At 35.6% G+C, this 16,977-nt stretch overlaps 1 protein-coding gene across 1 annotated transcript in view; it reads right to left on the reverse strand.

Moving 5' to 3' along the window:
- Window positions 1–263: 263 nt before the first annotated feature.
- The window catches only part of DCAF13 (DDB1 and CUL4 associated factor 13), a 35,376-nt gene continuing 18,662 nt past the window's right edge, over window positions 264–16,977 (reverse strand). The window contains exons 6-11 of the mRNA XM_036876275.2: window positions 12,733–12,810; window positions 10,763–10,845; window positions 7,103–7,267; window positions 2,936–3,071; window positions 1,650–1,813; window positions 264–986 (exon numbers count right to left, since the gene is read on the reverse strand). Of these exons, the coding sequence (XP_036732170.1) occupies window positions 899–986; window positions 1,650–1,813; window positions 2,936–3,071; window positions 7,103–7,267; window positions 10,763–10,845; window positions 12,733–12,810 (714 nt within the window). The 3' untranslated portion in view covers window positions 264–898. The remainder of the gene's footprint in view (window positions 987–1,649; window positions 1,814–2,935; window positions 3,072–7,102; window positions 7,268–10,762; window positions 10,846–12,732; window positions 12,811–16,977) is intronic.

Consider the following 16,977-nt stretch of genomic DNA (forward strand, 5'->3'; position numbering starts at 1 on the left):
AAGGAATGAATCTTACAAGAAGATCTACAGTCTCTTGTATATCCCACCCTGACTGCATCCTCCTCCCCATCTCCAGATTTCGATCTTTACCATTCCTGTGCATTTCTTTGTATTTTTACTACAAACATGTATTCTTAAACAACATTAGTTTTCTTTGGATTTTTAAAATCTCTTTATTTATAATTTCCTAAAATGTGGGCTTATATGTTTACACTAGAGTTTACTAAGCTGATGATTAAAAAGAAACAAAAACCCAACCTATGTCACACAGAACTATTTATTGTTGAATAGATAGTTGAAATTATTTAGTAGAAATGGATCGAAGTTACAATGCTGAGGAAAAAGGATGTTTTATTATCTTGACTCGACCATAACTTGTAATTTATAGAAGTTATATAAATGTAGGCTGATCATCTTTAGTCTCAAAAATCCAAACATAAAGCACACAAAATAAATGTAATTTTTTAAAGTTCTGGCATAATTCTTCTATATGTCATGTGGAATCATAGGAAGAATCATTGCAATAATTACCAAAAGTAATATTAAGGTAACAAAATAGATGTTTGGTCTTAAATGTAAATCAAATGTACAGGGCCTGTAACAACAGATGAGAACAAAAGTATATCTGTGATTTCTAACAGCAAAAAATAAATTAGTTTGTTAATACAATATTCTTCAGTGAAATAAAGCAAATCAAGGACAAAATGTTGGACAGTCTTATCAACCAGGCCACCTTTAAGGATAATTTTTCAGGGTAGCTAAAATGAGCAACAATAAAGCTTTACACACATAATTGAACTGTTCGTTATTATACTAGTGCCAGTACTTTTATTTGTAGAGTTTGCAAGTCAAAATGTAATTAATAATTATACATCAGGACTGGTAGGAATACCAAATATTATTTCACAACCGCCACTATGTGTTTCTTCTTCTCTGGCACAATGGACACAGATCCAGGCTTGCTATGTTTGAGACGATTCACTTCCCTAGAAATAAACAAAATATACAAAATATAAGGAAGATGAAAAATTATGAAAAACCATCTTAACCAAAGAAAATTTTCTCAGAAAAATCACAAAGCCTTTCCTTTCTCTGGAAAACAACCTATTGAAAAGTTTTCAGTTTTTGTTAACTTCCACTTTTTCTCTTATTACATAACAGCATCCTTTCCCAAAGAGAATATTCCACAGGGGATATGGTTGTGGGAGCTTCGCTTTAGACCCAAAACGTTAATGATGAAGCACATATACAAAATTTACAAAATGTGCACTATGAATTCTTTGCTTTAAGTTGTAAAATACGAAATAACCTCTTCATTCCAGCTACATTAGAAGTCATTAAAAAAAATTATTTACAGTAGCTTTTAGTTTGAGAAGTGTTTTCTTATTTTTATATAATTTTCATTAGTTGCCCTGTAAACATAACCTGGAAAATAGGTTATGGAAATTCTCACAGTCTCAGATGATCACTACTTTCCCTTCTGTCAGGAAAAAGAAAAAGAAGCCCAGAGAAATCTTCGAAAACATCTGCAATGTATGACAGCACATCAGCTATTCCCTTGAAAGACAGGTATGTTTGTTTTTTGGTGAGATGAGGTGGGGGGAGTAAAGAAACAGTACTGAGATTGAGTCAGATGCCCCCAAACATACTTTCGTCGACGAGCTTCTTTCATGATGCGCTGTTCCTGAATCTGGCTGTAGATCGATTTTGGTAGATGTCGATGACGAGCAATACGTTTTATATGAGGATGATATTGAAATTTCTCCTTCAACTTCTGGTTATAATCATTGGCTGCTTTTTCTCGTGATGTGAGCTAAAAAAATACATTTTGGTATTTCAATGAATGGTGAGTTCTTTGTTTTGCTTCAGTAAAATAAAGCTAAGAAGCACCTTTTCCCAAAAAAACCAAACTTTTATGACACCAACCAATATTGCCAATGTAAATCTACCCTTTACAAGGTTGTATCAGAAACACCGGCTCTGTGAGCGCTACGTTGCCTTTCAGGCAGCACACCTGAAAAGCAGACAGATGCCACCAAGTGAAAAACAGTGCTAAGCAGGTGGGACATGTGGATCACTGACCTGAACCTTTCCTGGGCATAAGTAAAAGAAAAAGCACCTAAATTAATCACTCAAATTATTTTTCTGTACAAATTACTGAAACAGAAAAGAAAATGTGTTCAATTCCACAATGGTGATACAATTTGGAGGAACATTTAATGATGAGTTGAAACCTAGGTATCATGTATTATTTACCAATGATTAAAAACCAAAATAGAACTGACTTCAATTACTATGTATCCTATCTTGATTTTCCTGCTGGGCTAAATAGAAAATAACTCATATTTAACCTTTCCTTTTTATACTGAATATTTGTTTCTGATATAAACATTCTGAATTTTCTTAGAACATGAGATATTTAGAAAAACATCAAGAACAAAAACCATAACCCCACAATCCCGAAGAAGCTAGGCAATAACATTTGTTATATTTTCATTGAATCTTTTTTAAATCCTGAATTTCTATTTTTTTTAAAGTTAAGGGTTTCACTATGTCTTTGATATTAAAAGAACTCAGAGGGCCTTGCAGTCTTTGATCTGCCTGATTACTATTCTTTTAACAGAAGAAACATTCTAAGTTCTAAGACCCTAGTCCAAACATGTTCTCTCCCTACCTCAAGGAAAACACAAAGAATCAAGAAGGCTCAAATATTATCAAACATCTGAATTAACAAAGACCTCTGAACGTGCCTCTGACATGAAAAAAGTAAATTTCAAAACAGTCTTGTCGTTTTGTTGCTCATTTCTTTTTATCACAGCTGTATCAACTTGATCAAAATACCTAAAGTACTTCAAATAAATTCTCTTTAATATAATGGTACCCAATAAAATTAGAGCCTAGTTTTATGTCAATGAAAGAAAATGGGATCTCTTACCACACCCAATTTTTCAGAAGCATTAGCTTTCCAAAGACGAATGTTCATTTCATCAGATCCACACATAATGTACTTGTTGTCAGAAGTCCATTTTACACAGATAACATGCTGCATTCTCTTTGTGTGATAGACTTCCCTACAGAAGAGGAATTAAGTTAAGATCCTTAGGATTTGGGTACAGTGTTTCTTTAACCCCACTGACTACAAAGTATCAGGATATCATTTTTCAGTCCTAAGAAATTAATTTTAACATATTTCTCATTAAAAATAGAGCCAAACTAGCAAGGTTCTATGCTAAGTACTGGGAAATTTTAAAAAATATATCCTATCCTCAGAGAAATTACAATCTAATAAAAACACACACAAATAAAACTAGACACCCAGAAAAGTTCACAAAATAACTTACGGCATATAATACAAATAAAGTATGCTGAAGCTGGAGTAATTTTGGAACAATAAAATGAATGCCTACCTCCACACCTCACTCCATCCCCCTCCACCCTGCCCCAAGCAAAAGCAATTCAGGTCAGCAGCCACACTTTTTTTTTTTTCCATTTTACTGGAAAATAAAATAAGTGCAGTGGCATTCAAAGAGCACATCCTGACATGCTTATCCTAATGTCTGATTTTTGTTTTGGTCAAAATGTTTAAAAAGCTTAATTAACTGAAGTGAGAGTTGATGACTTACATGTGTGAAAAGAAGGGCTCTAAAGTGTTTGATGAGCTGAGGTAAGAATCATTTAATAAATGGAAAGATAAGATGTCATACTTATTTGGAAACACTGTGAAACATGGTAAGAAAATTCACAGAAGACACTATATTGGGAAGTGTTAAGAAAAGCATTAAAAAGTAAAAGACAAGGTCAGAAACACTAATAAGGTGAGAATTCTGAACAAATAAATATTCTATATCTGGATTAAATGACTCGAAATGCAGACTACTTGAGAAAAAGGAAACAAGCTCAGTATACTCTACCCAGTGAAAAAAGAAAACCCATATGTGACGACCAAATCAAACAGAATTCATGCCTATAAACAAAACTGAGACATGCTCACAAAGCCAGTCCTTCACACTGCTTCTAACAGATTCATTTTGACCTCTTGAATGAACATGTGAGATAAATACTAAGAAATTTATTTTAAAAGGGAGAGGATGGTTAGAAAGAACATGCTATTAAAATCAAAAGTAGTAGACACAGACTGCTTTTATTTCTCTCAGTGCTCTGCTTTTACAAGATTCATCTTATAATCTCTACCCTTATGATCTTATACTTAAAATCTTAACCTTATAATCTCTACTTATAAGGCTCTTTTTTCCCCACAGCAACATAATTGATTTAAGTGTTAGAAAATTCAATCAGACTTTGGTAATCACTAAAATAACCTGTTTGTGTATTAGACCAGTCAAATCCAAAGGTTACTTAACCAACTTAGAATCCTTCTAATGATAACCTATGCAGAGTTCTTATCATCTAGATCTGTTTATGCTAGCACATACGACAGATTTACAAAGCTCACTAAAAATTGTACTATTAGGAGATGGACACATGTTAAAAACTTAAGTTCTTTAACACACAGTCAAAATAAGCTGTTTCATGTGAATACAACTGATTTACTTGTTTGCTAGTAAACAGTGAATAAAATCCCAAATGAAGCTGAACTTCAAATATTGACGTAACTGTAGTTTTTAATAATCTACTCAAGATTTACTTAAAAAATATGCTTTAACCATTTTAAGGTCTTTCAAAGGAAACTGTTTTTAAAGTAGATTATTCAAAGCACTGCCTGTGTTATTTAATGTTTGTAATGACAGGAAACTAGAGCAGAGCATAGAAACAAACCAGAACTAGCTTTCGAGCAGATGATGACAAAGGTCAGAGGAAATCCAATTACAAAGCTACACACCAACAGAAGTAACACATATTAAGACTGATTTCAAAAGCTCCAAATGACACCACAAGGTAATTCCCTGGAAACGGGGCTTAAGAACTCCATACTTCATACAATTTGCAGTAACTTGAGCTTTTTAGCTAGACCTGAATGGAATTGCTCACAATGGCTTTAGAATAATCCAGACTGCTCTCAGCTGCTGGGCCCTTGCAATCATAGGTACCTAAACATTCCGATTTGTCTTACTCTTTCTTAGTTCTTTTTCCCATTCTTTGTGTCTGCTCTTGAATCAAGTTAGAAAACTATTGTCCTACTACCTTTGGAGCTTCTGGTGCAAAGAAAATGATGGGGAGCCACAATCCCTTGATTCTTATTATTTCCCAAAGATGTGAGAAGAATGGAAACTATTAGGCTTGCCTTGGTCCTGACTGAAAAATCCCAACAAACCACTCATGACAGTTTGGAGAATATCAAGGTAGTTGCAAAGGAAGCAATAGCTATATAGGAATCAACACCAGAAGTTCTACAACAGACATGATGGAATGAAAATCAAAGTTATCGACCAGTATGCTCCAGTCTGTACTTTTAATTCAAGCACCTTTTAAATCATATACACAGTGATGATGATAATTATCTGCTGGTAATTGATGATACAAGAAGGTTTAGGAAACCAATATGGCTTCCTTAAATTACAGGGGAGAAAGATGCAACTATCATAAGTAAAAACACCAAAGAGTTAGACAAGCAGAATGGCTATGACAAAAAAAGGTGCGGAGGAGCCAGCAGAAGGAGGCACCATCTGAAAGACATTTTCTCTGCACAGGGCTGGGACAAGGGTGAAGCAAGTGAGGTGCCCACCATGTAAACTTGGGTGGCACTTGCTCTCAGGGCAGTGCAGGTGTAGGGATGGACCTGAACCACCCTGAGAATGAGTAACTCCTTGAAATCCACACCCAGGCACCTTACTTAGATGCACCCTAGTCCTGACCCTGCTGGAACAGAAAGATGGGAGGAGGAGGACATGATATGCCTTTGAAAAAAACCATCATTTCTTCAGCAGATTCAGAAAGTTCAGCACTACAGAAGCTAGTTATCATTAAAAGCAATGATCAAAATTCTCATCATTGCACTACAATGATGAGATTTCTCCACCCTTTTGTAGTTACGCCACCAAATTAAATGTTCTCTAGATTTTTTTTAGGTAAAGGAATGGTCCCAGAAAAGTGTCTGCTACCGTCAATCTTTATGAAGCTGGGTAAATGGCTTTAGCAGCTCCTCAGTTGCCCTCTAGCACAGATCATCACCTCCCACCCTCTCCAAGTTCTCTGTTCTTCCTTTTCCCTAATTCTACTCATTTTCTCCTTCTTTTCTACTATCTCTAGTCATTCTGCCATCTTTCAATAAGTCCATCTATCTTCTCCCCACTGAACTTTCATTCCATCAAGCAAGAGGAGGCCACTCCATCAAGTATATGTATGTAGGTATATGCATGCATATACTGTACAATTATTAATTATATGGTAATTTAGAAAGAATATTCACTTTCTTTCAAAATTTTAATATGTCAATATTCTTGTTGTATTAAAATGGAGGTGGTCATATATTCAAGCATGAGCGATACCACTGTAATCTGTTAGTTATCATTACTTTACAGTGAAATCTCCTCTAACTTGGATTAGCTTTGAATATGCTTCCAGAAACACGTATAAGGCATTACTAAGGAACAACAAGAATGTGTATGAGAAGCACTCTGTAAACCACAGCATACTATGCAACAGGCTGCATCTTAACACAAGAGTTTGGTTTTAAAGTCAACATGTAAAGCAAAAACTCAAGAACAGTCAAAACTACCTTCGAAAACCTTAAAATGCCATTGTTTTCTGTAAACTACCTCAATATGACAATATATAATACATTATAGATGTATAGACATATACAACATCCATAACATACAACCTGTAGCAGGAGGCCAAGCTGTACCAAATAACACATGTCTTAAAAACTTACACTCAATATGCTTATAGAATGAGACACACAGAGTATAGGACAGCTGAATACTCATACCTCTCACCTCTTGATCATTCCAGGGCCTCTACCTACTAAGTGAAGTTGGTACCCAAGTCACAATACCTAGGGTTATGAGCCCCATTATATACACATAAACAAACCACCTTTCAGAAGATTAATATATACATACATACATATATAATATATATGAAATATGATCAAGACAAGGAAAAATCAAACAAAACAAATGATTTATTGGTAGTCACATACCTGCTTCTACTTTTGTCCACAGGAAATATTCGAATAGATTTATCAAAACTAGCAGACACAAACTCCTTCCCAGTGGGAGAATAATCCACATCAAGCACTGCAGAGACATGGTCCATATGTACCATTACGGGAGTGTCCAGGGCACGCATATCGAAAGTATACAAGCTGTAAAAGGATTTTAAATTAACTGATACAAGTTTCTATAAAGAGGCATATACAATACTAAGCAACCCTAGTGAAATTAAGACTGTTAGCTAAATAATGCACATCTAAATATACAACTCAGTTCTTTACACAGCAGGTAAAGGATAGGGAAAAACACTGAGTTTTTATTACACTCAAAATTACACTTACACACTTTCATCCTTTATAAAACATCACATGGTAGAAAAATGTGGAAATTTCAAAAATGCACAAAGAATGTAAAACTTACCTCCAATTCCATCACCCAGAGAAAGTCAGCTCTGTGTAATTATTTCTCATCTTTTCTAATATATATTTTAAATAAAATTGATAACAACATATAAAGCCTTGTATTCTTATTTTTCATGTAGCATATTGTATTTATCCATTAAGTAAACTTTGAAAATATTTTCATGGTGCATATTCAAATATGAGTTAAAATAATTAATAATTTATTTTTTAATTTAAGTAAACTTAAAATTAATAAAAAGTCTCCAACTGTTAGAAATAATTCTTAAATGGAATTACGATATTTGAATTTTTGACATTCAATCTTTAACTGAATGGGACAGATTGAACCAAATCCAGACAGATTTCCACAAGTAGGATTATTAAATCCAAAGGCACGAGCATTTTTAAGGCTTCTAAGTTGACAAACCACTGCCAACAAAGTTGCACTAATTTATACTCCTATCAGTGATATATGACTGAGCATGGCTTTTCAAAGGGTGTACTAGAATTAGAAAAACTATACGTTGTGCACACCCGGAAAAAACAATGACTTTGTGATTTTCAAGGTTTCAGAATTCTTAATGACAGCTAAAAGAACAGTGCTTCAAAATTAGCTAATGTGGACAATGGGCAACAGTGAAACAGTGCTACTGTGACCAAGTTCCCAACATCAAAACACTTCAAGATGTGAAGATCGTTGAGCAAAAGTTTGAGGATAAACAGATACCTACATAATTTTAAAGTATCTCCTCAAAGATATATATTTTACAAAAGGAAAAATCGTCACTTTACAATGGAGAAACTTGGCAGACACCTCCTTAACTAAGTGATCAAGGTTAATGTCACTAGTAATAAGACAACATTGACAACATGTACCTGATTTGATGAACGAAAAAGGGCACATCAGTTTTGTAATATTTTTGCAAAAAATGAATAACCTCAATCTAATAATGAGAAAATACCAGGTGAGCCCAAATTAAAGGTGGTCTACAAAATAATTAACAAGTTAGGAAGCCCTTTTCAAAAGTACTAAGGTCGTGAAAGACAAGGGAAGTCTGCAGGAAAGTCACAGACTGAGCAGGCTAAGGAAACATGGCAGTTAAATGCACTGTGGGATCCTAACACAGAAAAAGAACACAAGTGGAAAACTGGTGATGGAAGACAGTCTGCAGCTTAGTTAATAGTATTGTATCAATGCTAATTTCTTGGTTTTGCTAATTGAACTATGGTTATGTAAGATGTTAACATTAGAGGAAATTGGCTGACAGGTACTATTTTTGCCACTTTTCAGTAAGCCTAAAATTACTTCAAAATAAATTATTTTAAATAACCTAACACTTCAAATGAAAAGTCACTGATGCTAATTTCCCAAATACCAGGAAATTCCCATCCAGAGACAAGTCACTGTTCCTTTTTAAAATCTTCTAACATACCACAAGATTGTCAGCCAAGGTCATACTGATCTTTGAGGTTCAATTTCTGAGTTGACAACTGCTTTACATTCCCAATCTAGAGCAGTGTTTGTTTTAGTACATCCTGTTTTTTTAGTAAATTCTGCTTTATTTTCTACACAAAAGGTTAAGAATTTATTCAAATTCCAAGAAAATCACCCCATTTGGATAGAAAATGTTTACATAAATAAACTTTTGAGTCATAGGATCCTTTAGGGATCAACTATTCCAACTCTTTTATCTTACAGATCATGGAACTAATGCCACAGAGTTAGTTTATATGCCTTGTCCAAATTTCTACAGAAGTTACTGATTGGGTCTAGATTTGAACTTGGGTTTCTAATTCAGAATGATTAGACAGTTTAAAGGGTAACAAAAGAAAGAAAATATTAAAAATACAGAAAAAGGATACCACAGTAAGATCACCTCCAAGAAAGAACAATTACAGCACTTTCACAGTCACTTCTTACAAAGGATGTGCTCTTTGTTTCAGATGCCTATATAATTCCTCCCAAGGTAAGCAACTGGATATTCAGGGATGCTCTGAAAAAAGGTATCTTGCCAAAATAGCTAATTAGAACAAACTTTAGAAACCTTAATATTGGTCAGCAGGACTTTGTTTGATTGCTTTTAACTGGAACAAGGCCATTTAATATCAATATGTCAATAAAAGCTAAAAGGGATTCTATTAGTTTGGTTTGGTATTGTTAATGAGAGCTCACCTGAGCTGCTTTTTACTATAGGAAGGCATAAGGGATGTTTTTAGTTGGTACACTAAAACATCATGCAGTAAATCCTGGTTCTGAGCTCACTTATGCTGTTGTAAATAATAGCAGTAGAGAGAACACAAAACTTAAATACATAAGATTTAAAGTTCAAACCAATGACAAACCACCTTTTCACAAAAACATGTATTAAAAATCCATCATATGCATACACAATAATAAATGCTATGGATAAAAAAAGATGAGTAAAGGTACTCTTTCTTCACTAGAACATTAAATTCCTGGCTTCAATAACTTCATGTAAAAAGGAGATAACATACATGCCCTACCCCTAAAGGGATACTAAAAAGATTAAGACAGCCAGTGTGAAATGCTTCAAGTTTTAAAGGAATCATGAAATTCTATCTAGGTCAAGAACACAAGGCTGCTAAGTCACCTTCACATGGAGTCACCAAATAACATATCTGCAAATATTAATGTAAAAATTGAAACTATATTTTTCCTTTTGTCTAACTACAGTAATAGCTGATAACATGACTGCATGAGCATCAGCTACCTGAAGAGCTATAAATTTTGTGGGCAGATATTTTTAGTTTCCAGTAAAACATGTATGCTTCAGTCATTATTTATGTTATACATGAGAAATCAGTGAACCTTTTCTATAAAAAGCCAGATAACAGACATTTTCAGCGTTGTGGGCCATACGGTCTCTACAGCAACTACTTAATTCAGGCATTATAGCACCAAAGCAGCCACATTCAATACATAAATGAATATGGCTATACTCCAATAAAACTTTTTTACCAAAACAGGCAGCAGACAGGATTTGGTCCATATATCATAGTTTACTGCCCCTGGTCCTATATAATTTTGAAAACTGAGAATACTTCTCTAAGAAGCTCTTATCCAACTTGAGGAAACATGTTTTGTTTTGCTTTGTTTTCAGTAAAAGCAGTGACAGTTTTTTAACATGTATGAAAGAACAGTATCTGGGAAAATATATTTTACTAGTAAGACATACAACTGAGCCATTTCTGACAGAACTAAGTTTTAAAAAGAGGAAAATTTACTTGTAATCTTCATTTGCTGCAGTAAAAATGAAAGCTTCCATAGGGTTCCAACAAATTGTATTTGTTCTCATATTTAAGATGACCTGAAAAAGGAAGCATATGCTAACTCATTACCATGAAATTAATTCCTTCTACAATGGATACATTTCCCACTTCATTTCCTTTCCTTCTTTTTTCACTGATTGAAGCAAATATTTAGTAAACACCTATTACATGCACAGAACTTATCTTGGTGCAACAGGAAAAGAAATCAATCAATATAATTATTTCCTGAATACATAGGCACAATGGTAAATACTGAAAAATATAAAAATGCTTAATAAGTGGTCCCTTTACCTCAAAAGCTTTTAATTTAGTCAGGAAAATGAGACACATTTAAGAAAAGTTAAAATATAAACAAAGAAGCAATAAATGATTAAGTATCAAATTAGGGGCAAAATTACTGGTAAACTTAAGGTTAAAGTGGAAAAGAAAGGTTGCAAAAGACAAGCATGATTTATTTTAGCTGACCTGCGAAGGACCAGTACATTATAGCTTTTCTCAACAGTAACAGTACTGGCCTTTTGGGTAGGATAATCTTTTATTGTGTGTGACTGTCCACTGTAGGATGTTTAGCCTCAGGTGCCTGCCCACTAAATGCCAGTAGCGGTCTCAAAATACCCCCCGCCCCCCCGGCACTTCCAACAATATACATGGTGAGGGAGTACAACCCCTGATTGAGAACTGCTGCACTTAGAGGACAGGAAGGAGAAGAAACATTGAGAGTTTAGTAGACAGAACAAAGAAATAATAGAAAATAGCATCCTTGCATTCATCAAGGTAACCTGTACATGACAAACCCTACTTAAATGTTGCCTTATTGACTGAAACAAATCAATGGAATACAAATTGGGGCTAGATTTTGGAAGGCCTTGACAAGCAAGCTATAGTTCTTTTCTTCAATCTAAAAAGTAATGGAGCAGCATTAAAAATTGAGAATGAAGGGGTGAAAAAGGATAGAAACTACTGTCCTTCAGTAATTTGTATTAGCATTCTGCTAAATGCTTAAAATATCATGTTTTATTCTCACCAATGTGCTGCAAAGTGGTTATTAATATCATCTTTTTACAGAAGAAACACAGATTGTTACCTAATTAAAGTCAAACACCAAAATTCATGTAGGATCTTCCCACTGTATCACATAAATGAGTGATATTATTAAAGCAGTATTTTGGAAAGATTTTCTTATTTATTGAGTTTAAACTTCAGTGAATATATACTTACTGTATTTCCGAATTTATTCCATATTATAAAAATGATTTAGGAACAGTAAGAATATTCAAAGTATTCTTTTACACATGGGCTATGACAATGGACTCATAGCACATGAATGTGACTAGCCCTTCCTGTATGCTCACAATTTTAGCACTTGAAATCAACTTTATATCCTTTTACTCCTCTCTCTACTGACAATTATTTCTCTCCCTCTTGAGAGTCAGCATGATTGCTTTGTTACCTAAGCCCTGGAATGACTGCCTTAGAACTGTTGGGAAATCTGTCACCTTGAACAGGACAGTGCTTGTCTAAACAAAACGTCAATTAAGACCCATCAGCATGCAACTAAACAAATTAAACACGTTATATGAATTAGTTACAAAACTTTCTGGAATAAATAAGACTCATATGATACTCATGGGGCCTTAAGTAATGAGATGCAATGCTTAAGAGCTTTCAATTAATAAGCACCAACTAGATGCCTGAAATTTACTGGCATTACAGTAGATATAGAGACTACTAGGATACAGTACCTGGTGGAAATTTAAGGGTCTTTAAAAAGCAAGAGGGAGCTAAGAGAATGCCACTATAATCACTTTGGGTTCTAAGAACATTTTCATGAAAAAATTTTTTTAATTCTGAAATATTTTTTATATTTTCAGACATTCAGTTTACAGAGGAAAGCACTAACAAGAAGACAACAAATTGAAACTCACCTTTTTCAGAGGAGTAGCTTGCCTCATATCATAGAGTACTATATTCCTATCAGAAGCACAACTTCCCAAGAGAAATGTCTAAACAGTAAGTAAAACAATCACCAGTTAAAAGCCAAGCTTGGCAGCAAAGCATGTCCACTCAATGAACAAATGATTTAATTATCCTTAATGTTTAAGATGCAAAGTTGTAACATTAAAAGCCATTTTAAGAGGGTACAATGAATCACTTATAATCTCAGCAACCTATTTTCATTAAATCCCCATGCATGTCCTTCAGATGCCAGTGATGACAGTATACAGATATTCTGTGTTCTATTTTATAACAGAACATTTTTAATTATCCATTCTTCAACTCAGACCTGTTTTTTCTTGTTTTCAGTATTATAAATAACATGTCAATAAACATTTTCTTACATTCAGCTCCTCTTTTTCAAGGATTAAATTTCAGTAGCAGCATTACTGAATTAAAAAGTATGAACAATTTTATGTCTTTTGATATTCAGGGTTAATTGTTTTCCAAAGAGTTATACCAATATACATTGCACTGTGGGAATATGTCAATTTTACTGCAAAAGGGCAGTATTAGGAAATGTTATTTAAAAGTTATTATCTATATGGCAATATTTCCTAATTATGTTACTGCTTTATTAGTAGTTAAATAATTCCTTTATTAGTAAATTAACCTCTATATAAACTAAGCCTGTCCTTTGTCCCATTGTTTACAATGTTTCAAATATTTATTTGTAAGTCAGTTATAAATGTGAAAGGTACACACACAACCCCTGGCTTTAAGTGAAAATAAACCCTCTACATATGAGTGGAACCCAGAATCCCATCATTTATAGCACCATTTCTCCTCACTTCTGATTCCTGGTGCAAGTCTTGGCTTCTGCCTACTACTACTTCCTATTGCAAGCATAGAAGTAACAAGAAGAGTTATTTACTAAATAGTTGTATGGCCAACTACATGTGTGCACATAAAAATAAAAAAATCATACAGCTAATGATACAATCATGATCTCTTCTCAGTCCTTTCCAAAACCCTCCTTGTTAAATCACTTCCAATCTTTACCTGAGTTAATGACTCCTCTCTACCTTTCTTGGTTTTTCACTATGTCACCTCAAGGTCTGACCAGGCTCCATTTCTAGAAATAAAGACTTTAATCTGAGCAAAGCACAAAATTCTACCCAGACCAAAAGCCAACTTCCACACTGGAAAATGTGGCAAAGCTTAGCATAAACTTTTGGTTTTATCAGAATTCTAAGTCTAAAAATTTTATCAGAAAATGAATTAATGATTAGAGGAGACAAATACACTCCATTGTTCACAGCAATATGCCCTTTCTAGCAAGTGGAGACATCCACACCATTTGTTTTTGCCACTCAATTCAAACAGGTTGAAGAAAAAAAAACACAACTTAACAGAGTTGTTATACAGGAGAGTTTGAAAAACATGGTCAATAGGTCATCACTTTTATTATTAATTTTATTAAAATTAATATCAGAATATTAATTTCATGATTAGTTAATAATAGTTCAGATTTTGGAACTGGCCACCAGCTCTTCTGACACAGATGTTCATCAAAAGAGAGAAGCAAAAGATCTTGTTTATCCCTCAGAGAAATAAGAATCAGTATCTGTCTTTTTTTTACTAGTAATAACATCACCATCTTAAATTTGGGTAACATCTTTTAAAAATATTCACATATATTATCACATTTTACACTCACAACAAACCTATGAAGTACACTGGAAGATATAATTAGTCTCATTTTAAAAATAAAGAAACAGATATAGAAGAAAAAGTGTGACTTGTACAAGGTCAATGCAAAGGCATGCTGGTAGGAAATGTAGTTCTAACTTAACTGCACAGCAAATAGGACATAAAATGTTCCCACAAGTCACTTATGTTTACAGACTGCTTCTGCCTAGTGTCACCTTGCCTGCCCCTTCATGCCATATCTCACTTCTACAATCAAAGAGAACACAGGGAAGGGAGATGCAGGATGGCATGAATGAGATCTAGTAGAAATAGATACTCCAGACCAGGGTTCAGAAAACTTTTTCTCATATATGGGGCAGAAGATGGCGGCGTGAGTAGAGCAGCGAAAATCTCCTCCCAAAACAACATATATCTATGAAAATATAACAAAGACAACCCTTCCTAGAATAAAGACCAGAGGACACAGGACAATATCCAGACCACATCCGCACCTGAGAGAACTCAGCGCCTCGTGAAGGGGGTAAGATACAAGCCCCGGCCCGGTGGGAGTCAAGCGCCCATCCCCCCAACTCCTGGCGGGAGAAGAGCAGGCAGAGCGGGAGGGAGACGGAGCCCAGGACTGCCGAACACCCAGCCCCAGCCATCCGGGCCAGAGTGCAGGGCGCTCGATACTAGGAAAACAGGGCAGCAAGAACAGTGAGCAGGCACTGGAGGCTGGGCGACAGAGGACATAAGAAAAGCGCGCGACCATTTTTTTTTGCTTTTTTGCTGTTTTGTTTTGGCGAGCGCTTTTTGGAAGTCTTAAAGGGATAGGGACCCCAAGACTAGGGAAACAGGGCAGAAAGACCGGTGAGCAGAGGCCTGAGGCTGGCACCGGAGAATAAAGAAAAACGAACGACCACCTTTTTTTTCTTTTTTCTTTTTTTTAATTAAAAACTTTTTTTTTTTTTTTAATTAAAAAAATTTTTTTTCTTTTTCTTTTTTTGGTGGGCGTTGTTTTGTTTTGGAGGGTGCTTTTTGGAAGTCTTAAAGGGGCAGGGCGGGTCACTTAATCCAGAGGTAGGGAATCTGGGATCTCTGGGCACCCTAACCTCTGGGCTGCAGGGAGCAGGGAGGCCCCTTACGGAGATAAATAGCCTCCCAGCAGCTCCTGCTCCAACGCGACTCCACCATTTTGGAGTAGCTGCCCCGAGCCAGGCCACGCCCACAGCAACAGCGGAGATTAACTCCATAGCCGGGCAGGAAGCAGAAACCCTGTCTGCGCGCAGCTGCGCAGCACAAGCCACTAGAGGTCGCTGTTCTCCCAGGAGAGGAGGGCCACAAACCAACAAGAAAGGAAGTCCTTCCAGCCGTCACTCGTCCCAGTTCTGCAGACTATTCCTATCACCATGAAAAGGCAAAGCTACAGGCAGACAAAGATCACAGAGACAACACCAGAGAAGGAGACAGACCTAACCAGTCTCCCTGAAAAAGAATTCAAAATAAGAATCATAAACATGCTGACAGAGATGCAGAGAAATACGCAAGAGAAATGGGATGAAGTCCGGAAGGAGATCACAGATGCCAGAAAGGAGATCGCAGAAATGAAACAAACTCTGGAAGGGTTTATAAGCAGAATGGATAGAATGCAAGAGGCCATTGATGGAATTGAAATCAGAGAACAGGAACGCATAGAAACTGACATAGAGAGAGACAAAAGGATATCCAGGAATGAAACAATATTAAGAGAACTGTGTGACCAATCTAAAAGGAACAGTATCCGTATTATAGGGGTCCCAGAAGAAGAAGAGAGAGGAAAAGAGATGGAAAGTATCTTAGAAGAAATAATTGCTGAAAACTTCCCCACACTGGGGGAGGAAGTAATCGAACAGACCACGGAAATACACAGAACCCCCAACAGAAAGGATCCAAGAAGGGCAACACCAAGACACATAATAATTAAAATGGCAAAGATCAAGGACAAGGAAAGAGTGTTAAAGGCAGCTAGAGAGAAAAAGGTCACCTATAAAGGGAAACCCATCAGGCTAACGTCAGATTTCTCAACAGAAACCCTACAGGCCAGAAGAGAAGGGCATGATATATTTAATGCAATGAAACAGAAGGGCCTTGAACCAAGGATACTGTATCCAGCACGACTATCATTCAAATATGACGGTGGGATTAAACAATTCCCAGAAAAACAAAAGCTGAGGGAATTTGCTTTCCACAAACCACCCCTACAGAACATCTTACAGGGTCTGCTCTAGATGGGAGCACTCCTAGAAAGAGCACAGAACAAAACACCCAACATATGAAGAATCAAGGAGGAGGAACAAGAAGGGAGAGAAGAAAAGAATCTCCAGACAGTGTATATAACAGCTCAATAAGCAAGCTAAGTTAGGCAGTAAGATACTAAAGAGGCTAACCTTGAACCTTTGGTAACCAGGAATTTAAAGCCTGCAATGGCAATAAGTACATATCTTTCAATAGTCACCCTAAATGTTAATGGGCTGAATGCACCAATCAAAAGACACAGAGTAACA

The sequence above is a fragment of the Manis pentadactyla genome, chromosome 3 (genome assembly GCF_030020395.1).
Source record: "Manis pentadactyla isolate mManPen7 chromosome 3, mManPen7.hap1, whole genome shotgun sequence".
NCBI classification, from domain to species: domain Eukaryota; kingdom Metazoa; phylum Chordata; class Mammalia; order Pholidota; family Manidae; genus Manis; species Manis pentadactyla.